This window comes from Rattus rattus, chromosome 18 (genome assembly GCF_011064425.1).
Source record: "Rattus rattus isolate New Zealand chromosome 18, Rrattus_CSIRO_v1, whole genome shotgun sequence".
NCBI classification, from domain to species: Eukaryota; Metazoa; Chordata; class Mammalia; order Rodentia; family Muridae; genus Rattus; species Rattus rattus.
Genome location: NC_046171.1, coordinates 40,330,867 through 40,357,945, shown reverse-complemented (window position 1 = coordinate 40,357,945; position 27,079 = coordinate 40,330,867). Strand labels below are relative to the sequence as shown.

At 47.2% G+C, this 27,079-nt stretch overlaps 1 protein-coding gene across 1 annotated transcript in view; it reads right to left on the bottom strand.

Moving 5' to 3' along the window:
• Slc22a16 (solute carrier family 22 member 16) overlaps positions 1–21,224 on the bottom strand; it is a 34,380-nt gene extending 13,156 nt beyond the window's left edge. Inside the window, exons 1-5 of the mRNA XM_032888466.1 lie at positions 21,172–21,224; positions 17,330–17,809; positions 9,147–9,264; positions 5,561–6,092; positions 3,825–3,952 (exon numbers count right to left, since the gene is read on the bottom strand). Of these exons, the coding sequence (XP_032744357.1) occupies positions 3,825–3,952; positions 5,561–6,092; positions 9,147–9,264; positions 17,330–17,809; positions 21,172–21,224 (1,311 nt within the window). The remainder of the gene's footprint in view (positions 1–3,824; positions 3,953–5,560; positions 6,093–9,146; positions 9,265–17,329; positions 17,810–21,171) is intronic.
• Between the last annotated feature and the right edge of the window lie 5,855 nt (positions 21,225–27,079).

Here is a 27,079-nt window from a genome sequence, read left to right as displayed (position 1 = left end):
CCAACCCATTGTCTGTGTCCCACTCTGCTGGTGGCTCGTGAGGACCTTCCACCGTCTGCCATCTCCGCCCTCCGCTCATCTGGGAGGTAGGTGTCAAGCGGTCCACGGGGTTAGACCACTTGACGCTCTTTCATCAGACCTGGGTTATGGTTCCCAGCATCCGAGTGGCAGCCTACAGTCATCTGTGACTCCAGTGCCTGGGGACCAGACACCCTCTTCTAGGCTCCCAGCATACCAGGCACGCACGCGGTGCACAGAAATACCCACAGGCAAAAACATCTTTACAGATAAAATACAGCAATAACAAAATAATAACAAAACTACAGCGACGGCCCTGGGAGCCTCTAACTCTAGCTCGACAGCCAGCACAGCCAGCACAGCCAGCACGTCACATGGCTTGCTCTGGGCATCTAGCACCTGATGTTAGGTCCGAAGGTTTTGGGGGTGCCTCTTAGAACTGCTGGCGTCACTGTTAGCACATGCAGTCTTTGCTGGGTGAACCGGCGTCCTGATTTGTTCCTGCTTTTCCAGTGCTACAGACTGAGCAGTCGGCTTCCACAGGCCAGTGAGTACCAAACCACTGAGCTACTTGTCCCGCCCCAGTCGGTGTGAGAAAAACAGTAACAGTAGTCGTAGTCGTAGTAATAATAATAATAACAATAATAATAATAATAATAATAATAATAATTTTCACTATGTTGACATTATCTTTGAGGGAAGAATTTTATTTAAGGGAATATATTTCAAGCTGTGAGTTACTGCTCTACCTTCTAGAAGCTTCCAGCACCCACTCTCCTTTCTTCTCTCCTACTAAAAAGTACAGAGTTCTTGTGATTCTGCCACCTTTTAAAAGGCGTGGATAAACTTTTCTCCCGCAGGCGGAGACTTCCCTGCACTCCGTGGTTTTATTCACGCTGGCTGTGTGCCAATCACTTGAAAATTGGCGTAATGGAAAACATTTGGTTCACCAGCCCTGATAATTAGGTAGCACTGCCATTAAAGGGTGTCACCCGTAACATAAATGAACTTTCAAGCAATATGCAAAAGTTAACCTGTTTTGCCCTAACGTTGGTGCACTATCATTTAATAAAGGTAATGGTTAAAGAAAAGGATATTTATTCTGGGATATAGTTAGCATAACCACTGTTTCCAAATTAGGATTAAAATGCAGGCTCAGGTAGCATTCGGGTGGGGTGTTTTCTAGATGCCATAATTATTATGTGGAAATGCTGCTTCTGTGGTGTGAAGGAACGCTTCTCATAAAGGAGCTACATTTTAACAAACAAGGTTCTCCGCCAGCCCCTGAAACCAGGCAGGATCTCAAGCAGAGGAACAGAGACACCAATCCAGCCACAAAAAATCTTTGACCTACAGTTTGTCCTGCCTGCAGGGTGTTCTGGGACCAGAGCTTGGCAGCACCATCAACAAAGAGACCAGAGAGACTTCAACCAGCAAGTGATGGAATCAGATGCACAGTCCCACAGCCCAGCGTTAGGCTGAGCTTGGGACACCCTGCAGAGGAGAGGGAGGAAGGGCCAGAGGAACCAGAGGGCTCCAGGACACCATTGTGAGAGCACCCCATGACCAGGAGCCTATAGGGGTGTGACTTGGGTCCTCTGCATATATGGCTGAGTACCTCGGTGTGCTTCGGAGGATCCTGGTGGTGGGAGTGGGGGCTATCTGTCCCTGACTCTTTCGCCTACTTGTGGGACCCTCTTCCTCCCACTGGGTTGCCGCATCCGGCCTTGAAGTGATGGTATGTGCCTGGTCTTACTGTAGCTTTTCAGGCAGAGTTTGGTTGATGTCCCTGGGAGGTCTGTTCTTTTCTAAGGGAGGTCGTGGATCTGGGGGAGAGGGATGGTAGGAGAGAGAGACTGGTGGGAGAGAAAGGAGGGGAACTGCAATCAAGATGTAATATGTGAGAGAAGAAAGTTTTAAAAAGAAGTTTTTTTAATTAAAAAAAAAAAACAAAAAAACAAAAACAAGGTTCCTGGAGCTGGAAAGATGGCTTTTGCACAGGACTCAATTTCACTATCAGATGACTCACAACTGCCTAACGATTTTGACTTCAGGGGGATCCAATGTCTCCAGCTCCCACAGGTACCATGTACATGCCTGCACATAGGCAAATACATACACATACATGTAATCTTTAAAATAATAGAATATAAATTTTTAGATTCAAGTTTCTCAGAAGGTTAATGTATACTATATTCGATGTACACTCTATATTCCACTGACCGACCGTGGGAAAGGCAGAAATTATCTGAATATTTGATTTGTCATATCTTTTATTATTCAAATGTCCTCATGGCTCCTCTCTTCAGGTTTAGCCTGTACCTTGAGGCTGGATCCCACAGCCCAAACAGAGCCACACACCCCCATCCCTGCGTCTCTCTCTGGACGGAGTTAATTTTAACCTTACAGCTTACGGCTTACAGCTCAGTCCATGACACTTGCTCCCCCGTGCCCTCCGTCACAATACTATGCTGAGCTAAGCCACGTGATGTGAAGCCCTGCTACCCCTCGATGCTACCCCTGCACAGAGGTTCTAAAAGTCAGGTTTTTCTTTATTCAGGAGGTTAGTCCAGAGGTTTCTAGAAGGGTGTTGGTGTGGCTCCGTGAAGCGCTCTGAAGAGTGCTGTTCTCTGAGGAGGCTCACCCCTCCCAGGCCACCCCTCTCACGGCCACTGTCCCCCTCCCTCCCGGCCCCTCTCACTCTTACAGCGGATGACGGTCCTCTCCTTCCCTTTAAGGTCCTTCATGTTTAGAACTCCGCATTACGCTGCGCAGCCTAATGCCTCAGCTCCCACCCTGAGGCCCGATTACAGCACCGCGGATCTGTTCTCATAAACCTCAGAGCTGAATGGAGTCGTGTGTCAGCTCCCTCACACAGCTGCGTGACATCCTCCAGTTTGCTTCAAACTCACTATGTGTCAGTCACCCCTGAGAGATGCATCGCCCTAGACCCTTCCTCCCTCCCTCTAATTCTCACTTCACACAAACATGTAGTCACTCTCCTCCCCTGTCTGATCATTACTATTATTATCATCATCATCATCATCATCATCATCATCATCATCATCATCATCATCATTGTTACTAATGTCATTGATTTACTTGTCTTGGTTACATGCCACATGGTCCTGGTTGGGTCAGTCCGTGCTCAGTGAGTAATTTCCATGCGGGGGCTGGAGGTGACGTGGCTCAGTGGTTAGTGTTTCCTTGGCACGCGGGAAGCCCTGAGGTTCAGTCTCACGCAGCAGCTGAACTGAGCCTGAGGGTGTAACCCTGTAACCCGGATGCTTACGGGGCAGTGGGGGCAGGAGGACAGGAAGTTCAAGGTAACCCTTGACTGTGTAATGACTTTGAGACCAAGTGGGGCTACGTGAAATCCTGGTTCAAAGAAACGAAGTTCCAGAACCACGGGCAGATGTGATCAACTTCCCTCACAGGAAATTGTTGCCTTTCTAAAATATAACATGTACCATCTTTAGCAAGGAGGAGGAGGGGGGGGGAGGGGGGAGGAGGGGGGGAGGAGAGAAGGGGGGGGGGGGAGGAGGAACAAGAAGAGAGAGGAGAAGGAAGAGGAGGAGGAAAAGGAGGAGGAAGAGGAGGGGGAGGAGTAAGGAGAGGAGGAGGGAGAGGAGGGGAGGAAGAGGAGGGAGAAAAGGGGGAAGAAAGAGGAAGAAGAGGGAGGAAGAGGAAGAGGACACCTTTAAATATTATCTATAAACTCTGAATTGGTCTTCATACTGAAAGACACTAAAAGTCTTTCCACGAACCCGCCACAGCCATTCCACAAAGAAAACACACTAACTCACCGAGGGTATCACCAGGTAAACCACGCAGATGAAGGAGGACATTAAGAGGAAGATGAGCATAGTCTTCCTTCTTCCCACCCTCTGCATCCAGATGCACAGGAAGACGTAGGCGGGGATCTCCACAGCACCTGTCATTGGCCCAGAGAGCCTGCTATGAGACTGCTGCCCAGACACACCGACACCCCCACACAGCGGCTCACCTCCCAGGAGGGGCCAGCAAGCCCGCTCCACGCTTCCCCCGCACCTGCGGGGGCGGGCGGGGAGGACTGGCTGAGCCTGGGTGAGATTCGCTGTATTTTAACTCACTGGAATGACCCGGGGTTTTCTCTGAGGCCTCTCGTCTGGCAGAATCCACCAGAACCGTTACACGGTCCTGGGAGTGGAGCTTACTAGGACCCAGCAGGATGCATCAGGATGCATAGAGGTCTGGCCTCTTGGGTGAATGAATCAAGGGCAGAATACAGGGTTTCTTGTGCTTGGCCATAGTTTATGTAAGAGCCCCACTACCACCACCAAGCCAACCGCATTTCACCACCCCGATTTCTGCCACCCGTCTCTAATCATAATAGTAGCGTGACGCCAAGTTTCACGTAGTTATGAGCACGAGACAAAGCAGACCCCCATAGACAGACCCACTTCGACAACCCCCTCCTTCTAAAAAGGACATCGGCATTACAGCCAATCATGAGAAAGGTCAAGACACCTCCTCTATATTTTAAACACGGCTGTCCCCCACTTCAAAACTATTATTTTGCAGCATAATAGACTTCTAAAGGTAAGAAGCGGGATTTAACTGTTTTGATAAAAATAAAGTAGGAAGTTTCAAACTAAAGTCGTAACTTCAAAATTATGCAAGAACAAGATCTGGCTGAGGGTAATATAAAACGCAGCAGTGCACACAGGAACAACGACCTCAGACCAGACAGAGGAATACAAACTCCCACCATCTACCTGCATCTCCTCAGCCTGCCCGCTCGGCTCACAGTTGGTCATCCTGGGAGGTACAATCTGCTTGATCTAAAGTCATTCTAACTTTTATTTAAACAAACAGAACAATGTTCATAACGGCTACAGTAGGGGCTGGAGAGGTGGCTCAGCGGTTCAGAGCACTGACTGCTCTTCCAGAGGTCCTGAGTTCAAATCCCAGCAACCCCATGGTGGCTCACAACCACCTGTAATGGGATCTGATGCCCCCTTCGGGTGTGTCTGAAGAGAGCGACAGTGTACTTACAGACATAAATGAATGCATTTTTAAAAAGAATGAATAAGAATAGCATGTAACAAAGTTAGTTCTACATATTAAGGACATCTGGTGTATTGTTATTTTTACACATTTTTACACTTTAAGGCATGTTATATCAAAAGAAAATCGTTTCACCCAGAACAGCGTGTCATGAAAGGTCCCATTCATGCCATGGGACATTTATGTGCATACACAGATAGAGAGCTGAGTATGAACAAGTCACACAGTCACCCACTGGGAGTTAACTATGGGTTAGGAATTGAGGAAGGGAGGAAGCAAGGAAAATGGGGAGGAAGGAGGAGGAGGGGGAAGAAGAGGAGGAGAAGTAGGCAGCCCTTGTAACTCTTGTCCTTTTTGCAGACAAACATGACACACGTCCTATTGTAGCACACTAAAGTCACAGTCACCAATGCTGTCCCCAGCTTTCACAGATATTCAAACATGGCAGACACTTGACCTCAAGGGCCGTCGGCAAACACGTATTTGCGCTTACCCACTAGGAGGTAGTATAGGTGTTCGTGTTCTTTTCTCCGAACAGATTCCATGGCAAACACGTAGTATCCCAAATTTACCGTGAACCAATCCAACCAAACGATGAGGGTCATTTTTGTGATATCCGGGTTACGAAACAGATCTCCTAGGCTGGGCTTCCCAGCACCCTTGTGGCTTTTATCATGGGACCTAGTCACATCTAGTGACAAGAGTTCTATCAGGTCACAGGAGCTGGACTTATTCCACACAGCCATGGCGTCCACTACGCCTTGTGCTTCCTTGTATCTTCCTTCTGAGAGAAGCCAAAAGGGAGTCTCTGGAAGCATCCAACAGCACAGAATGAAGGGGGCGGTCACCGTCCACAGGATGATCTGGTAAAGCCACCACGTTTTCACCAAATAGCTTACCAAAGCCACCAACATTGTTCCAATAGCAAAAAAGGTGTTCAGATGCAAGGATGCCCACGTGCGGGACTCCCTGCCGATGAACTCCATCACGTAGACAAAGACCACCACAAAATAGCCACTTGAGGTCTGCAAGACAAAGGCAGGGGAGTCTCCCAATGATGGTGCAGCTACGAATGAGGGCTCTGAGCTCCCTGCAAATGCATTTCAGTAAGAAATAACCTTTCGCCTTTAAGCAGGTCCTTTTTATCTTCCTCCACCCTCCCTACCTGGGTTGCAAACTTCACAGACTATTTATGATAAAAGAATTAGATGGCACTTGGCTTAATTTATAATAAAGTTCCATTATAGGAGGATATTCTTGGTTTCTTCTGAAAGCACATGTCTTTGTATCTAAATGACATCGCTACATCTGACTTGTCTGTTAGCATCAGGGCTCTATGGAGATTAATGGGAGAAAAGGTAGACTCTGTTAAAACCTTATTTTAACAGGCAACAACAAAAATAAACAGATTGGATTTGATCAACCATTCTGTGCTTAAAAATTCTAGCAATAGAGTATAAAGACCACCTTTAGAATTAGAGCAAATGTGTGTGAATCCCATTTTGGGGGGGCAGAGGATTATACAGAGAACTCCTAAAGAAAAACAAAACAGAAAGAAAATTCAACTCGGTTCAGAACTGAACAAATGATTTAAGTAGGCACTACACAAAAGTTATCGACATCACTGTTACATAGGTACAGATCAGATCTGTGGTGACATTCCACCTCACATCCATTAAGGTAGGGCTAGGCGCTGGAGAGACAGCCCAGGAGTGGGGAGCACTACAATCCCTTTCAGAGGCCTGGGGTTTGACTACCTGAGTCTACATGGCAGGACCCACACTCCAGAATCCCGGCTGTTAACTCCAGTTTGATGGGCTCTAGTACCCTCTTCTGGCCTCTGTGGGTATTGCACTCATGTGGTACACAGACTTACATAGGCAAGACACCATAGACATAAAATAAAAACATTTTTCAAAGACATCTGCTAAAAGAAAAAAAAATAACAGAAAGCAAATGCTGGGAGTTGTAGAAAATTGGAGTGCTTGTGTGCCATCAGTAGGAATGTAAAATGGCACGGCCTCTGTGGGAAGCACTATGACAAGTCCTCAAAAAATTAAAATATTTCAAGATTTGGCAATTCCGCCTCTGACCTACAGAGTGAGTTCCAGGACAGCCAGGGCTACACAGAGAAATCCTGTCTCTAAAAACAAAAAGCAAGCAAGCAAGCAAACAACAACAACAACAAAGGTGGATTAACTGTTCACAACGTGAAATAAGAGAATTGCAAATGATTAAGTTATACTGTAGCTAGTCCTGAACATACAAAGTGCCCTGCTTATGAGGGGCTACAGAGAAGAGGAAGGACGAATGATCACTTAATGGCCAAAGAGTTTTGGTTTCAGAAATAACAATCTTTGTGAGATACAACTTACCTCAATAGAAATTGGGTAATTTTTTTTTATTTTGAAAATAATGTTGTTTTGCTATTATTGTTATAGCCCAGGCTAGGCTCCAACTTCCAATCTTCCTGTCCAGCGCTATGTGTGTGTGTGTGTGTGTGTGTGTGTGTGTGTGTGTGTGTGTGTGTGTGTATATATATATATATATATACACTTCACTATCACTACTGACTAAAATGTGCCTAACTTTAATTTAACAAAAACTCAGATTATAAGAACAGTATGTCCAGTTGGAATAAACAAAAATCAAATCAAATGATAGGTTCTAGGTGGTTATGGTGTCACATGCCTTTCATCCTAGCCTTGGGGGTTGGAGGGTAGAGAGAGGCAGATCTCTATGGGTTCAAGGCCAGCTAGGGCTGCATAGAAAGACTCCGTATCAAAAATTAAATAAAACCGTAACAAATTATCACTTGAGGAGTGGTTATAGAGATTAGTTTTTCTTATAGCAAAAATAGTAAACTTAATGGGTTTGTGAGCATACTGGCTGGTTTGTGTCAGTCTGACATAAGCCAGGGTCATCAGAGAGGAAGTTGAGGAAAATCCTCCATGAGATCCAGCTGTGAGTTATTTTCTCAATGGGTGATCAAAGTGGGAGGGCCCAGCCCATGGTGGGTGGAGCCATCCCTAGGCTGGTGGTCCTGGGTTCTATAAGAAATCAGGCTCAGGGGCTAGAGATGGCTCAGGGCTTAAGAGCACTGACTGATCTTCCGGGGGTCCTGAGTTCAATTCCCAGAATAAAAAGAAAACAGACTCAGCAAGCCATGGGAAGGAAGGTGGTACGCAGCACCCTCCATGTCCTCTGCATCAGATCCTGTCTCCGGGTGCCTGCCCTGCTTGAGTTCCTGTCCTGACTTCCTGTGGTGATGAACAGCTATGTGGAAGTATAGCCCTTTCCTCCCCAACTTGACAGGGTCTTGAGTCACTTGGGAAGAGTCTCAATAAGGGACACGTTCTAGAACAGGTTGGTTTGCCAGAAGGCCCATTGATTAAGTCTTGATTATGTTCACTGAGGTGGGAAGACCCAGCCTAAAAGTGGGCGGTACCATTCCCTCCGCTTGGGTCCCGGACTGAATAAAAGAGGCGCATAGGTATTGCTCTCATTGACGTTGCTCTGTGTGAGTTTCTGTCACTGCGGGAGCTCACACTCCATCCCACTGACCCCACTGGCAATCCAGACAGGTGTGGTTGTCTGAAGTTTGTAGACTATAAACTATGGCTCAAAGGGGCTAACCTGTGCTCAAAGGGGGGAAAGTTGGTATTCACACCCACCACCGATCCACCGCTCTCCCCTGCGCCCTATAATCCACACAGGTTTTCAGTCTCCTCCTCATTCTGCAAAGTCATGATAACAGTATTTAACCCTTTACCTGCCGGGTGTGTGCGTACAGGTCCTGACCGGACTGATAGAACCACTCACTCGGGAACGAAAGAATGCTTTCCTAACTGCAGGATACAGGCCGTGCGCCAGGCAGAACCAAACAGAAGATTAGTGGGCAGCAAGCAATCTTTTCACCACTGTAAACACAGGTACTGATATTCACAGAAAGTCTTCTGCGATCGACAAAGTTGGTCAGCCCACGGTCTCTTCCGGTAGATTCTAAACAGGGGAAAGGCAAACCGAAACCGAAACCAAACTAATGGCGTTAAACTGAAGGCGCAGTGTGCACGACTCACCATCACAAGGAAGAAGCGTGCAGCCATGAAGCTGAAATAGTCAAATATGAAGATGGAACCTATTCCAAAGAAGAACACACCGATGGTCGTGCACCACAGGGCCACTCGCCTTCCAAATCTGAAAAAGAAGGAGGACGGGAGGGGAGGGCGGGACAGACTCTGGGGCCTGTCCAGTTCTTAAAGGACAAACCATTCGACGTCACGTATGTGATTTCAGACGTTCGTGCATTTTGAACAAATCGTGAGTTTACACATCTTCAGGAGACCAGGCCTTCAGTGTGGGGCCCTCGGCTAAGCTGATGTGCTCAGAGCGCTGGACCACCACCACCCTCCCCCAGGACAGAGGGAGGAGAAGGAGATGCCTTCCTAGCCCTCCCCTCCGTTTGCTTATTTTCTCTGCTAGCAACCAAGGCAGTGGCAGTTCTTGTTACCCCTTTAAAAACTGAACCCTCAGGACCTGAGGGATGACTCCCCGATTAAGAGTGCTGGCTGCTGGGGCAGAAACCGGATTCCTTTCCCAGGATGCTCCTGGTGGCTCACGGTTGTCTGTTAACTCGGGTTTAAGGGGGCCTGACGCCCTCTTCTGGCCTCTGTGGGCAACAGGCATGCACGTGGTGTGTGCACATTCACGCAGGCAAAACACGCACACACGTAAAGTAAAAATGAATAAATCTCTCAAAACCAAATTGATGTCTTTGCTACCTTCTGCTCCTGTGTAGCATCGTCATTGAGAGAGGGACTTCTTTGGAGAAAACCAAACCAAATAGCATTCCTGCCGCTTTCATAGATTCTAAACAGGGGAAAGGCAAACCGAAACCGAAACCAAACTAATGGCGTTAAACTGAAGGCGCAGTGTGCACGACTCACCATCACAAGGAAGAAGCCCAGTGCCTTAAAACAAAGCCTTGTCAGCTAAACGCCTCGGTGGCCTTGGTCGATTCATGGGGCTGTGTGACCACAGTTTCTGTCTTATTCTGAGACCTATATATACATCAACTCCCTGGAGGAACAGAACTTAGGAGACACTCCCACTCCCTGGCCTCCTAGTTTCTGGAAACCACCAATCAGTTTTCTCTCGCATTTGCCTGTTTGGGAAACTTCATATAAATGGAGTAAGCCTTTTGTCTGCCGTCTTTTACTTGGCATCCTGGTCTCATGAGTCACCTGTCACAGCACGACTCCTTTTTCATGGCTGAGTAATATTCCTCCAGGTTTTTTCAGTGAGCACACATTTGGCTTCTGTTAACGCTGCTCTAAGCATTTGTGAACAGGTTTTGTGAGAACTTGTTTTTAACTTTCCTGGGTTTATTCACTCCGTGTGTTGTTGTTGTTGTTGTTGTTGCTTTTATTCATTTTGTTTTGTTGTTTGTTTGTTGCTAGGCTTTTATCCAAGATGACTTCCTTGGTTTTACCACCTCACTAGTAATGACAGTCACAGTTTTTCCACATCCTTACCAGTACCTGCCAGTTATCTATAACCATCCCAGTGAGAATGAACCACTGTCTCACCATGGCCCTAAGTTACATTTTTTTTAAATTCTCATGATGCTGAAAACCTTTTCAAGTGTCTAGGGATCATCTGTGCTATCTGTAAGTCTCTTATGTGCTTTTAAATTAATTTGTTTTTTAATGCTGAATTTTAAGTTATCTATATTTTCCAAGTGTGGTGGCACATACCTTAAATCCCAGTAATTGGGAGGCAGAGGCATGGGGATCTTTGTGAGTTCAAAGTCACCTTAGTCTTCATAAATGAATTCCAGGATAGTCAGGGCTATGTAGAGAAACCCTATCTCACCACCACCCCCAAAAGTTATGTATATTTTGGATATAAAATCCTTGACATATATATGATTTGAAAATATATGTCCCCCTGTGAGTGATCTTTGACAAGTGGTTTTAAGGAGTGGGATATAAATATGGATGTGTTCTAGACAATAGGTTTACGTGGGACCGAAAAGGAAAAACAAACACATAAGGACATGGGAAACTGTCGCGCCTCAGTCTCTGGCTTAGTTAGGACTGCTATTACTGTGGCAAAACACTGTGACTAAGCTAGTTGGGGCGGGGGAGGGTTTATTTAACTTAGGCCAATGTGGATCACATCACTGTTCATCACCAAAGGAAGTCAAAACAGGAACCCAAACAGGACAGGAACCTGGAGGCGGGAGCTGATGCAGAAGCCATGGAGGGGTGCTGCTTGCTGGCTTTCTCCTTACGGCTTGCTCAGCCTGCCTTCTCATAGAACCCAGGACCATCAGCCCAGGGATGGCACCACTCACAACGAGCTGGGTCCTCCCAAATCAGTCACTAATTTAAAACAATGCCCTATAGCCAGATCTTATGGAGGCATCTTCCCTCCTAATTCAAGTCGACATAAAACTAGCCAGGACAGCTGACCTCTTGTCAACTTGACACACAAACAAATCGCTAAGCCACAACCTTTTCTTTCTTGTTTATCCCCAAGATCTCACACTCCTATGAACATCACAATATAAAGTATTCCAAGTTTTTAAAGAGTCGCACAGTCTTCAAGTTTCTCGGCTGTGGGAAGAACCAGGGCGCAGTCACAATCAAATCAACGTGAAACCAAGCTTGAACCATGTAAGTGACTCAAATGTCCGAGAACCTGGGATTCACTCTAATCTTCTGCTGGGTCACTGCCTGTGTTCTTCCCTCTGCAAACTTCCCTAGAAGTTTGTCTTCTAGGCCCTGGCTGCTTCCATTCTGGTGCTGCTGCCGTTCTTGGTTGGTCTTCCTGTGGTACTGGCTTCTCCAAGATGCTGGGGTCTTCTGCCGCAACCGGGCTGCACTTTTACCACCAGCCTCTCATGGGCTCTCTTCATGGTGCCAAGCCTCAAATCCTTTGTGTGACCCCTTCAGTCCTGGGCCTTCAACTACATCTGAAGCTGCACCTTCACCAATGGCCTCCATGGCCTCTCAGGGTTCCAAATCTCGGCTGTTCTTCATGACCCCTCCATGCCTTCAAAACCGGTACCACCTGGGTGACTCTCACACATCACCAAGTCCAGCTGCACGAGGCACAACCTTGGACACCTCTGGAACACAGCTTCTGTGCACTGACTCTCAAGAAACACTTCCCAGAAGATGTCACCTCAATGATGCTGGCCTCTTTTTTAACCACTGCTGAATTCTTAGTCCCAGCCGACCAGCATCAAGATTCCCAGCAATGCCAAGGTTTCTTTTTAGTGGTTCTAGTGTCTTGCTAATCACTCCAGCTAACCAGAACCACAGCATCTTAATTCAAAATAATAAACAGCCCAACAGAGTCCTTTTTTATTACTTTTATTTTTTTATAGTCCAACTGTTACCCCCCCCTTCCAGGCTGCCCTCCCACAGTTCCTCATCCCATCCCTCCTCCCCACTGTCTCCAAGAGGAGGTCCCCCTCTTTGACCCCAGCCTGGCCTCCTCACTCCCTGGGGCCTCAAGTCTCTTGAGGGCTAGGCAAGTCTTCTCCCACTGAGGCCAGACCAGGCAGTCGTCTGCTGTACGTGTCGGGGCCTCGAACCAGCTCATGCATGCTGCCTGGTTGGTGGCTCAGTGGCTGAGCGATCTCAGGGGTCCAGGTTGGTTGAGACCGCTGGTCTTCCTATGGGGTCACCTTCCTCCTCAGCTTCCTCCAGCCTTTCCCTAATTCAACCGCAGGGGTCCCCGACTTCAGTCCAACGGTTATGAGTATCTGTGTTTGTCTCCGTCAGCTATTGTTGGGCCTCTCAGAGGGCAGCCATGCTAGGCTCCTGTCTGCAAGCACACCATAGCATCAATAAGTGTCAGGCCTTGGGGCCTCCCCTTGACCTGGATCCCAAGTTGGGCTGTCACTGGACCTCCTTTCCCTCAGTCTCCTCCATTTTTGGCCCTGCAGTTCTTTTAGACCGGAACAATTCTGGGCCAGAGTTTTCGACTGTGGGATGGCAGCCCCATCCCTCCACTTGATGCCCCGTCTCTCTCCTGGGGGCGGACCCTGCAAGTTCCCTCTCCCCACTGTTGGGCATTTCATCTAGGGTCCCTCCCTCTGAGTCCTGAGAGTCTCTCACCTACCTCCCAGGTCTCTGGTACTTTCTAGAGGGTCCCCCGTCCCCCATCAAGGTTGTCTATTTCCATTCATTCTGCTGGCCCTACGGGGCTTCTTTCCTGCACACCCCGCACACCTGATCCTGTTCCCCTTTCCCTTCCCCCCTCCCCTCTCACACCCAGGTCCCTCCCTCCCTCTGCCTCCTGCGATTACTTTCTACTCCCTTCCAAGTGGGATTAAAGCATCCTCTCTTGGTCTCTTCTGCTTGTTAACCTTCTTGAGTTCTGTGGACTGTATCCTAGGTATCCTGTTCTTTTTTGGTTAATATCCACTTATTAGTGAGTACAGACCATGCATGTCCTTTTGGATCTGAGTTACCTCATTCAGGATGATATTTTCTAGTTCCGTCCATTTGCCTATAAAATGATGTCCTCGCTCTTAATAGCTGAGTAGTATTCCATTGTGTAAATGAACCACATTTTTCTGTATCCATTCTTCAGCTGACAGACATCTGGGTTGTTTCCAGCTTCTGGCTATCACAGATAAGGCCGATATGAACATAATGGAACATGTGCCCCTGTGGCATGGTGGGGCATCTTTTGGGTCGTATAGCTGGGACTTCAGGTAAATCTATTTCCAATTTTCTGTGGAATCTTCAGACTGATTTCCAGAGTGGCTGTACCAGTCTGCAATCCCACCAACAATGGAGGAGTGTTCCTCTTTCTCCACATCCTCGCCAGCATCTGCTGTCACCTGAGTTTTTGATCTTAGCCATTCTGACTGGTGTGAGGTGGAATCTCAGGGTTGTTTTGGTTTGCATTTCCCTGACTAAAGATGTTGAACATTTCTTTAGGTGCTTCTCAGCCACACAAGATTCCTCTGTTGTGAATTCCAACGCAGTCTTTAAACTTCACAAGCCCCACCTCCATCGTCTGCATCACACACAACATTCTTATCTTCCAAGCTCCTACAGAACAGCTCGCCAAGCGCTGAACACTCGATGGCTTCTCTTGCATAAAGTTCCAAAGTCCTTCCATAATCTTCCCCAAAACAGCATGGTCAAGTGGGTCACAGTGATATCCCACAGTCCTGATACCAACTTGTCTTAGTTAGGGCTTCTATTGATTCAATTAAATGTCATGATGAAAAAGCAAGTTGGGGAGGAAAGGGTTCTTTTGGATCACACTTCCACATTGTCGTCTATCAGTGAAGGAAGCCAGGACAGGAGCTCCAGCAGGGCAGGAACCTGAAGCAGGAGCTGATGCAGAGGCCATGGAGGGGTGCTGCTCACTGGCTTGCTCCCCATGACTTGCTCAGCCTGCTTTCTTACTGTACCCAGGACCATACGGCCACGGATGGTACTGCCCACAGTGGGCTGAGCTCTCCCGCTGTCAATCACTAAGGCCCCATAGATCTTATAGAGGCATTTCTCAATAAAGGTTCTCTCCTTTCAGATAATTCTAGCTTATGTCAAGTTGACCTAACCTATCCTGCAAGGTCTCCCTTAGGCTTCTCAGCTTCCACACACGTCAGTAGGGACTGCTGGCCACACCCGTGGGTGCTTCCCCACCCTATCTGAGACAAAAACACCACCAGAAACTATTTTTAACTATTGCTGATGAAGCCCTTCTGCTACACCTGTGTCCTCTCTCTCTCCCTCTCCCTCCTCCCCCCTCTCTCTCTCTCTCTCTCTCTCTCTCTCTCTCTCTCTGCAGGAGAACAGCATCTCTGAATGGCCACAGACCATCAAAGAGGGAGCCCCTCAGCTTCCTGTCCTGACCATTTGTCTGCACAGCCTACATTTACCCACCTCCTCCAAGACCTTAACGTACCTGGCTCTCTTTTTCCCTCCTAGCTCCTACCTTCCTCAGTCTCATCCACCCTCAATGATAACGTGTCAAGGACAAAAAGGGCTTTAGCCATGCTGCATTTACTCCCTCCACAGATGTAACAAGTGGATGACACCACATGCTATTACCTTCTACATGTCTACATGTCCCTAGTCACCCACTCCATACATCTTCGTGGCTACAGGCAATGTTAACTGTGAACAGCCCATCCTGTAATCTCCATAACCCAGGGGTAGTGCTAACTTGTCCAAACTATCTGTTCAGCTGGAACCCCAGCTTGCCCCCTTCCCCTACATGCTCCAGAGGATTCTACCTCCTCCCTCTTCCTCCAACCCCACCCACTCGGAAAACATCCAAATAGAAAAGGTCCCCAAAATGCCCAGTCCGAAGTTCCTGGCATTCCTGACAAATGTCCCAACCCTCCCTCTCCTGAAGCCACAAGCCCCCCTACACACACACACACACACACACATATGCACACACACAGAGGCACAGGCACACATGTATGCACACACATATGCACACATACACACATATACACACAAGCACACACATGCACGCACACACATGCACAGAGGCATGCCAGCCTTCCTGCTCCCTGAACACTCATCCCTCTGTCGCATTAGTTTTTTTTTTCTTTTTTTCGGAGCTGGGGACTGAACCCAGGGCTAACCCACTGAGCTAAATCCCCAACCCCTCACATTAGTTTTAAAATGCTTCCAGACGTGTCTTTGCCTTTCCCTGCCTACTTTCCCTGCTTCCCATCAACCCTGCACTGTTTACATCGTTCACTTCAGCTGGCCTTTCTCACCTCACACCACTACACCACTCTCATCCCCTCAAACAAAGCCAGCGCTGGCCCTACTTCTGCATCTGGTCATTCATTTCCTTTCTCTGGCCTTCTTTCCTGACATTCTAACCTTCCTCGAGTCCACCAGGCACAAAGGAAGGAAATCAATTTGCTTTGAGTTAGCATCTTTTGTTCTCTGATACAGGTTTCCACGCACTGGAGGTGCAGAGAAAAGGTATTTCAGCACATTTACCGAGGGCTGGAGATACACTGAGCACATTTCAATAACAACAAAAAAATGCTTAGATAATCATTTTGGCACCCATCTGCCAGGGAAAAACATCATCACTCAGCACCTACGAGCGAGCATTTGCAATGATACAACACAGGATGGCCCCACCAGAACAAAGTCCTTCAGACATATTTCACAGTTGTGTCCTAGAGGCAAGGGATTCTGATCTAAGCTTGCTGTCTCTGAGTCCCCAGTGTCCCAAACATGCTTGTAAAACTCCCAGCTGTGAGGACAAAACATGTTCATCTTTGTGTTAGCAGAGGCGCTTAAAAAAAAAAGTGGTCTGTGTCTACTCCGAGATAAAATTTGTTCTAGGTTAGAGTTCTGCGTTTATTTTAATGTGAATGCTTAAAAATGTGGCTGTTCCGTGAAGTATGTGATGGTCTGCACTCCAAAATGAATGTTGAAATACAATCCCCCAAATACCCAAGATGTTCATGTGGTGAGGACTCCCCAGCTCCTGAATGGAATTAAACCCTTACAATAGGGCTCAAGATTGACAGAAGAATTATCCAGCCCCACCCCCATGCCTTCTTCTGAGTAAGATTGTATTAATCTCTGGAGGCCGCAGCAATAACACGCCATCTTGGAGCAGGCCTCAGCAGCTATGAGTCCTGCTGACCTCTCTTATCTCAGATCTCCCAGACCCCAGGAGTGAGGAATAAATCCCTTTTGTGTATAAGCTACCAGTATTTGGCATTCTTGCTGTGGAAGTGCAAAGGGCCTATGACGAGCCAGCTAATTAGATTGTCATATTTATAAATAATATGGCCTAAGGCCACCTGTCTTTAAAATCAAGTCTAAAAAAAGTCAAGAAAAAAATATAGGAATAATTATTATTCATCTAGTGGCTATATGTCCTAAGTGTTTTCTTCTGTATTACTCTTTAAAAGAAAGCTTCAGGATGAGGTATTTTGTGGGGCATCGCTTTGTAAGCTAGCATTCCGAAACAGATGAGCCTGTTTCCCCAGCAAGCACAGCTAAGCGACAGTCCTAGCAGTGTCCAAGCCCAGGCGGGCTGCTCGGTCATCCGACCACTGTGTTACTCTGTATCCCTAATTGATGGATCAGCAAGACGGCACACGTTAGATAGGAAGTGTGAAAATAACTGGGGCTTGGACATAATGCTCTGCCCCACCCCCACCCCAGAAAACCCAGACAGAAAGTTGAATCCTACACCATGCAACAGGGCTAAATATTGCATTTTTTTTTTTTTTTACCTGTCAGAAAGGTAGCTAAAAGTAATTGCTCCCAGCAGCATGGCGAATATAAACAAGGGCTGGATCATGTTCGCGTACCATTTCTGATCACAGACCAGGTTGAAATTTCCCACCACAGAACTTCTCCATTTGCTTTGGTCGTAGATGTAGCCATCGGAGCAAGGGCTGTCCCGCTTATAGCCACTGTACTCATAGCCCAAGTGGGACGTGTTCTCCCTCCAAGTCCTGCTACATCTGGTGAGCTCCCAGATCTCACCGTCGTGCAGCTCCACCATAATGTGGTCTTTGTGCTCTGGAGACCGCAGGGCCAATATGTCCTCCAACCTCCAAGCAGACACGTTGTGGAAAACAGCCTTCCGCACCGTGCCTGGGGGCTTGCACGCATGTTCAGGGATAATTGACATGAACACGGAAGACAGGAAGTGGATACCACAGGAGATGCTCTGGTAGGCACATATGAGATACAGGGCTATCTGGAACCTGTAAAAAGAAGGAAGGGCTAGAGTAAATATGAAGGGTCTCCATCAGATATGATCTCACTACACTTACATGCATATAGATAGGTAAATACAGAAATAATTACAGGTGCTTCTCTCTCGTGTGCGAGCATGCGTGTGTGCGTGCGTGTGTGTGCGTGTGTGCGCGCATTTACTAAGTTTTAGTTCCACACCCATCTCATTAAGTCATTCCGACATACAAGTGTGCGAGCGAGTTCATTTATTGAGCAAACAACCTTTGCCGGGCAACTCATTAGAAAGCCGATCTAACTTAAGAAAAATTCATATTTACTATTTTTTTTTTCCAAACCTGACATGAGAATATCTCTACTTCTCAACAAGTAATTAGAGCGCCGAGTGTCACCGGCTACCCTCGGAGGTAATTAAACCAGCTCTCCGTGTGACCGGAAGTCGGCAGCAAGAACGCCGAGTGTCACCGTCTACCCTCGGAAGTAATTATACCAGCTCTCCGTGTGACCGGAAGTCGGCAGCAAGTTTGCTCATCGCGCCAAGTCCCCGGCGGGAAGATATTCTGATGCCCTGTAAGCCAGTGGCCTCCAGGCCTCTAACTGCAGAACACCGAGAGCTTAGCACTGCCAGCAGGCGAATTGGTTAAAGTTACAGGCAGCACATGCCAAATCTGGTGGTGTGAAGTTTTTTACTCAGAGGGCTGCAGTGTATAGTCAAGTGTGCGTCGTTTGGAAAAAAAGGAAGTCTTGACTGAGAAAAAAATGCCATCATTTTGGCCTACAGGCATCTATGGTGAGTTTTCTTAATTTGACTGATGTGGGAGGGTCCCACTCACTGCAGGCAGTGCCACCCCTGGTCAGGTGGTCCTGGGAGCATATAAGAAAGCAGGCTGAGGGGTTGGGGATTTAGCTCAGTGGTAGAGCGCTTGCCTAGGAAGGCAAGGCCCTGGGTTGGGTCCCCAGCTCAAAAAAAAGAACCAAAAAAAAAAAAAGAAAGCAGGCTGAGTGCCAAGGGAAACAAGCCAGCGAGCAGCTCCCGTCCATGAGCCCTGCTCTAACTCAGTTCCTGTCTTTTGGTTCCTGCCTTGAGTTCTTGGCTTCCCTCAGTGGACTATGACCCGAGCAAGATATGGGAGCTAAATAAAGCTGTTCCTCCCAAGTCTGCCACACAAGAACGAGGATGAGCTCAGACCCCCAGCTCCCACCTCAGAAACCAGCAGAACCTTTCTTATCAATGTTGCTGGGGTAAACAGCATCCCTGAGGCTATCCCGGCCACGTCCAGCCTCTAAGAGAGCTCCAGAGACTCCCTGAGAGACCCTAGCTTGAAAAGTAAGTAGAAAGGGGGCTGGAGTGATGGCTCAGCAGTCAAGAGCACTGACTGCTTCCAGAGGTCCTGAGTTCAATTCCCAGCAACCACATGGTGGCTCACAACCATCTGTAATGGGATCCGATGCCCTCTTCTGGTGTGTCTGAAGACAGGGACAGTGTACTTATATATAAGAAAGAAAGAAAAAGAAAGAAAGAGAAAGAAAGAAAGAAAGAAAGAAAGAAAGAAAGAAAGAAAGAAAGAAAAGAAAGAAAGGCTGGTACTCTTTAAAATAATAAAACAATAAAATGGAGGGTGACCAAGGAAGATGCCCAACAGCTAACCTTGGCCTTCCATGTGCCCATACATGGGCACATGTAAGCACATACGTAATTCACACACAAAATAAAGTCAACTCCAAAGCAACGAAAGGACCAACTAGAACAAATGGAGGAAACCCGGGGTGGCATCTACCAGCCACACTGACCTCAGTTCCTGCCAGAACCATTCCCCCCTTCCCTCCCGCAAGCCGCTTCCCAGGTCGGCTCGCCATCATGGAGACTTGGGGAACCAGTAAGCTGTGGCTTATCACTAGATGAGGAGACTCATCATTCATCACCGTGGCCAATTACAAGTCATTTCTACAAACGCATTGACCCCTTTTCCCTCCCAGGGAGCAGTGTCTGACATCGAGGACAACAGGAACAGCTGCTGGGGTGGGAGTGGTGGGTGGTGCAGGGGGAGGGCTGCGGGGGACATGACTAACCCAGTGGTACAGATTCATTCAGAACAGTCTGTCTCTGTAGTCCAGACTAGCCTAGGATTCACTGTGGAGGCCAGGCTGGCCTCGAGCCCTCAGCAGTCTCCTGCCTTAGTCTCCCAAGTGCCGGGATTATAAACAGCAGTCACCATGCCTGGCTATGGAGTAATTTCTAGCTTCGAACGGAAACGAAACACTAACTTCTCTGATTGCTTTAGTTAGCTCCTTAAACACAAGGAGAAAATGAGATATTATTACCAACTACCTGCCTTGCAGATGAGTGTCTGTAGAAACCTCCGGAAACCTTTTCCTTTTATTGTTTGCTTTCTTTTTATTTTTAAACCATTTTTAATTTTTTAACCTTTATTTTATGTGAATGGGTATTCTGCCTACATATGTGTCCGTATGCTATGCGCATGTTGGATCCCAAGATCCGAGGCTGCCACGTGGGTTCTGGGAATTGAACCCAGGTCTTCTGGAAGAGCAACCAGTGCTTTTAACCCTTGATCCATCTCTCCAGCCCCGCAACCCTTTTATAAATGGTGTCTTCCTATATAGTTGAGGCTGGTCTGGAACTTTCTGTCACCTTCCCAGAAGTAGGACTACATATGCAGACCGCTTCTAACCATGTATTTCTACAGTTTTTTGTAAACCTCCAAGTTACATTATTAACCCAATTTTACAGATGGGGAGGTGGTAAATGAAACACTCAGGCCAATTGTAGTTCATATGTGAGAGCTGACCCCTTCATCCCTGTTAGTCTGCTGTGGGTCCTTGACCATATAGCTTCCATCGCAGTCGTTCAAACAAGGATTCCAACGTGTCTTTTGCAGTGAGCATCAAATTAAAGGACACATGCATACAGTGGGTATCTATATGAAAACAAAGGCTATCTATCAGCCAAGAAAATCTGCCGGGCCCAGAGGGAGAACGTACTAGGGTGCGTATCGGGATTTATCTTGAACTCTGGGAAAGAACACGATTGGGCTGGCAGTTTTCTATACCTGTAGCCGTGCCTTCCAATCGTGTTTTTTTTTTCCCATTGGTGGTCTAGAGAGCACCCTAAGTCCAAAGTGTCCCGAAGGGGCAGACTGCCTGTGCCTGCCAAGTCCAGGCAGACTCCAGCGCCCCCTGTGGCCAGAGGCCAAAAGGACAAGCCAGTCCGTGGGTTATTGGCCAGACCTCTGCATGCATTCAATAGGGGGGTTGAGAAGCTGTGGAACCCATCCCAACCGACAGAAACAGACACCTCAGCGCCCCGATCACGTGCCACCCCACTGTGGCTCCATGTCCTCTTCTGCCTCCCTACCTGCCGAAGTGTCCCACGTGGTCAAAAATCAGTTCCACGTTGCAGGACTCCATGTCAGGATGGCAGAGCCGAGCACCCTGGCGGGCGAGCGAGCACCTCGCCACGCCCTGGGGTGCCCCTGCCGGGGAGGCCTCTGGCCTTCCTTCCCAGCAGCCCACGCGTCTCAGGGATGCCTCGTGAGCCACCGTCACATGTGCATCAACCCCTGCTGGGTGCTTTCCCACACACCCCACGCTGCTCCCAGGACTCCAAGATCCAGGGAAGTGTCAGCACTTCAGGAGGTTTAGGAAATGCAGGCCCCCTGGCTTAGTCTCGGGACATCAAAAGCACCCCATCTTGAACAGGACACTCCTTTGCTCCCTAAACTTTCATGCTTACGAATCTACGATGTGGTGGGTTTTAAGGACACATTTTAAGTAAACATTTGCTAATTCATTCCCAGAGATTCAGGTGTCCTGAGAGGACTCAGGAAGGACTTTGTTGTTGTTTCATGGAGGTGGGGGATGGGGGTGGGAGGTGGAGGATGGGGGTGGGAGGCGGGGGAGAGGTCGGGGGAGGGGGTGAGAGGTGGGGAACGGGGGCGTCATTTTATGTATCTGGGTTGTATTGTGTTGTGTTGTGTTGCGTTGTGATAGTGCCTGGCTATGTAGCTGAGCTGGCTGGGTCAAACCCGGGAGCTTCCTACCTCTGCCGGCTGTGCCCACCCCTCCTCCTCCAACCCGAACCCTCAGAGATGGGATTTCAGTGGCCGCCCCTCATCCTCCAGCCCCGCACCCACTTTAGCTCACAATGATACTGAACCAAAATGGTCCAAAAAGAAGAAGCAGGTCTGAGGATGAGAGATTTTACAAAATCTCTGAATATATTCATTAAGGAGCCTGGAGCACAGAGGAGAATTTAGAAAAGAGGTTCACTCAAAGCATCTGCATTGGGCGCCGGACAGCTCCAACCTGCCCACGCAGTGTCCTGGTGGAAAACTTCTCTAAGAGTGGGTATTACACAGACTTATAAAGAACCCAACATCCTCCTCTTCAATGTGGGAACAAAATTACGTATGAAGCTTGGGCTGCCACTCAACCAGTGCATCTTCCTTTACAGCACATACATTGAATAAAGACGACCCCAATAACAGCAAAACAGGAAGTTAGGAGCCCCCGACTCTGACCCTCTGAGACAAACTTAAGTAGGATAATGACTAAGTAATTCAAAACAGGACCAAAGCAAGGATGACACATAAATTCAAATCATAAAGTTCTCATTGCAGTTTTGACTATCAGGAAGGATTTAACAGCAGTGTATGATTTTAGGAACTCTTACAGGATCGTTATTAAGGATTAAGAAATCACCTATTTGTCTACACAGCACCACTACAAGACAGTACATCTTCCTTGTTCTGCAGAGATCTGCTCAAAAGGGTGAGCTAATACCTAGGTGTTGTTATATATTTTTTAATAATAACAGAAAAAGCATATTAATAGCAAGAATCTTTCCCAAAATGGATTTCTCCTGGGCCTTGTCTACTAGAGAAAATCTGTTGTAGTTGTTTTTTTTTTTTTAATCCAAGGCAGACCCACCTCAGCAAGATCACCTGGTTGTTTTTTAGCTTCTACTTGTTGGCTCCTGGCAGTTGGGGGTCACCACAGCATAAAGAACTATATTAAAGGGTCACAGCATTAGGAAGATTGAGAACCACAGCACTATAAGACCCTACGTCTGGAAGTCTCACTTTCAAATACAAAAACTAGAATGTTAAGTCTCCTTAACATCAAGGAGACAATAAACATCTCCAGAGACAGGAAGCACACTGCAAAGAGACCTTCAGACAGAAGAAAGGAAAGCTGAGGCTGGCTCTCAAGCTACCAAATGATGATATTCCCCTCCTGGTGGGGGAGGGGTCTGTGTGTGTGTCTGTCTGTGTGAGTACCTGTATGTGTGTGTGTGTGTCTATGTGTGTCTGTGTATGAGTGTGTGAGTGTGTGTCTATGTATGTGTATGTATGTGTCCGTGTGTTTGTGTGTGTGCGTGTGTGTGTATCTGTGTGTGTGTATCTGTGTGTGTGTGTCTGTGTGTGTATGTCTGTGTGTATGTGTGTATCTGTGTGTGTGTCTGAATGTGTCTGTGTGTATGTCTGTGTGTGTATCTGTGTGTGTATGTGTGTGTGTGTATGTGTGTGTGTGTGTGTGTGTGTGTGTGTGTATGTGTGTGCTCCCATGCCAGTGGTCCAGATGATTAAACTAGAAGTCAAATTACGGTATTCAAACAAAGAGTTCCAAGGAGACAGAGTGAGGGTAGCCACCCAGGGAGGGAAAAGGGAATGCTAGCCACTGGGAAAGGGGAAAGGTATTGATTGGTGATCAATCACTGACATTGCAGTCTGACAAGAGCAAAGAGGCTCTTCCTAGGATTGTTGTTTCACGGTGTCAGGGAACCCACAAACCTGTGTTGGGACAGAGTGACACGGGAGACTTCAGTTTCATGCCCCGTGTTTCCTCCAAGGTAAAGAATTGCACCAGCTCATATTGCTCGGTGCACCAGCCAAAATTCAAAAGTTACTGTCGGAACACTGGGAGAGGTGCCACACTCGTGTACTCCCTCACTAGGGGAAGTAAAGGCAGGAGAGGCAGCAGTTCAAGGTTCTTGGACTACATATCAGTTTGGAGACAGGCTGGACTGCTTGACACTGAGCAAGCAAAAGCAAATGTTACTGTGGTCTAACAGGGACCATTTGTCTGGTCTTTGCCCCAGTTCCTGGTATGATGTCATCATATGCTTGGAACTTCTTGACACAGATAACTACAGCATCTTCTGTCATCCATAGCGATTTTCAGCCACACTGAGTTTATGCTAATAAAGTTGCTCGAATGGGGTCATTCTCAAGCTTCATAGTGAGCAACCCTTTACCACAGTTCTTCCTATTGTAGTGACCCCCAAACCATAAATCATTCTCATCGCTACTTCATAGCTGTAGTTTTGCTACGATTATGAATTGCGATGTAAACATCTATGTAGAGAGACTAAATTGTGTGTTGTATGAATGCATCACTGGGCAATAGAAAACCTACAGCCTACAGGAAAGGGTAAAATGAGAGGTGGGACATCCGTAGGGAGACAGAATTCTGGGGTAGAGAGAAAGCGGAGGGTTCACCCCATGTCATGAAGAACAGATGATTGGGAGCTGAGCAGAGGTAACCAGCCACAGGGCAGAACTTATATCAGAATACAGAGAACTTGAGTTATGAGGTAGCAGGAGAATGGGCCAAAGTGCAAAGCCAAAGTGTTTGTAAATATAGAGCCTCAGAGTTGTCATTCTGGGAGCTTGGGGCAGGAGATGTGCACCAGCACATCTGTATTTTCCAATGGTCTCAGGTGATCCCTGTAGAAGGGCCGCTCAACCTTCAAGGGATCAAAACCCACAGGTTGAGAATGGCTGCTCTAATGGGTTTCTAGGTGGCTTCAGGGTGGGCTGAGATCCCTTTGGTTACAGGATGAGAACTTTTATCCTCTGCTTCTTTCTGAAAAGGAAAAGCTAGAGACTAAATCAATCCCCACCACCAAAGACTTGGCCTTCATGCTTATGTAATGAATGCCCGAAGAGTGGGTACTTTCAAACCGTGAGCCAGGAGATTCGGGGCTCTAAAAGCCTTGAGCGCTCAGAACTCAGTGAGCTGCTATGGAGGATAACACTGAGAGCAGTGTGGAAAATGGAAGCCTGGCTTGTAGAGCTTCACAGGAGAGCAAAGACTACCACCGACCATTGTGACGTGCTTGAATTAAGAATCTGGAATTAAAAGTTCTCCTTTACCGGAACCATAGATCACACTGGCAGCAGAACCTGGCAAACAATGTGTAAGGCTCTCCTACGTGGTACTGGTTTTGAAGAGGTCGAGGAGAGCAGCCAAGGCTCTGATGGCACTGTGTGACAGGGTCAGAGTCTCTCTGAAGAGAAGCCAGAAGAGGCCATTGAACAACCTCCACTGGTGTAGATTCCAAACCAGAGAAAAGGGCCCAAGCCCCTTGGAGCCCAGAAGATTATGAGCGAATCACACATGTCAGACATTGAGCTTTTAAGACTGTTAGATTTTGAATTTGTATTAATCTAATTGTAATTGTACCCAGAGAGTCTTCTCTTTTAGGATAAGTATTTAACTCGATTTTTATTTTACAGGAACCCACAGTTAAGAGACTTTAGATATTGTAAATGACTTTAAACTTTTAAAACATTAGAGTTTTTAAAGACTGTGATATGGGAATAGTTTTTCAGGGATTTATTATTAATTAATTAATTTATTTATTTATTTATAGCCTGCCTTCACAACTTGAACTTTCACCTGACCTTATAACCAAGCGAATCATATCCTTTAAGATCACCTAAAGCTATGTACTGTGGACTCTGCCTGTCGACGTTTAACTTTTCTTTAAGGAAAACAATGCAATCTCACTCTGCTACAGACTCCTCCTGCAGTCAACTGTCGCAAGCCAAGCTGAACTCACAGCTTTAATCTTAAACTCTGCTCCCTGTCCCTCCCTCACACCCCTCCATGCTCCTGACTCAGGGCACTTGTGTGAGACGCAGTGATTGGATCTAGGAGCACTGTTGAAAGCGGGGACGCAGGGCCCACGTGAGCCACACAAGGTGTGGGAACGTGTGTAGGTCAGTCATGTCTGTTTATGGCCTGGCTTGCTGCTCTTAGTCGGTGAGATGCGAAAATCATCTTCTTCCCTTTTAAAACTCATGCAAGATACTGATTAAGGCAAAGTTTACATTCCTTTCTCCTCATGCCACGCTAAACGTGCTGTTCAATAAGTAAAAATGATGGCCCTCGGTTAAAGGGATTGGACTCTTGGCTAAGTGACTCCAGGGGCCTGTCTTTCTCCTGTGACACTGCTATGCTGTGTGACTTTTAAAGTTATAGTACTAGGTTTTATATCGTGATCTTAACCTGGTATCTTGGGAGAGATACAAGAAAGGGACGTTGTGTCACGTTGGCACGAGGGGTCAGCTGTGCTGTTTAGTTCGTGTCCACTTGACATGAACTGGGAAGACAGAATCTCAGCTGAGGAATGGCCTCCATAACTAGCCTGTGGGAATTTCTGGGGAGCATTTGACTGGTGATTATTGTAGGGGGGCCCAGGACACTGTAGTCAGTGCAAGGCGGTCCTGGGTTCAGTAAACAAGCGAGCCGGTTAAGCCAAGGAGAGCAAGCCAGTAAGGAACATTGCACCAAGGATTTTGTTTCAGTTCCTGCCCTGAGCTCCTGCCCCAGGTGAAGGACTGGAAGCCATAAACTGAAACGAACCACTTCCTCCCGTCTAAGTCGCTTTCGGTCCGTGTTTTACCACAGCAACAGAAACCAAGCTAGGGCAGAGAGACAATAAATTTCTGTTCGCTAAGTCTCTCGCCTGTGTAACTTTTCTGCATCCCAAGACACTTGGGTATCCATTCAAAAATATTCACTTCAGGAATGTGGAGCTGTCCCAGAGGTTAAGAGGGTGTGCCTCTCTTCCTGGGGAAACAACCATAGCTCCTAGCATCCGTGCTGGGCGGTTCCCAATCACCTGTAACCCCAGCTTTAGGGGACCTGACACCCTCTCCTGGCCTCTGCAGGCCCTTGCACTGATGTGCACAGACACATATTTTAAAATGGTATACATCATTTTTTTAAAAAAGAGTATCTGATCTGTAAGCAAACACGAATAGATAGAATATCCTTCTTTTTCGTACAAATTATTTTACAACTCTCTGAACTCTAGCTGAAAAAACAACCCAACGTACAACATTGCTTGGGGAAAAAAAAATCAAGATGTCTTCCCATTACACTAAGGAACCTCTGTCGTTCATTATCCAGACGTCTGCTGCGAAACGTTCAAATTGTTTCCAAACTTTCACAATTATAAATGATTCTACCGG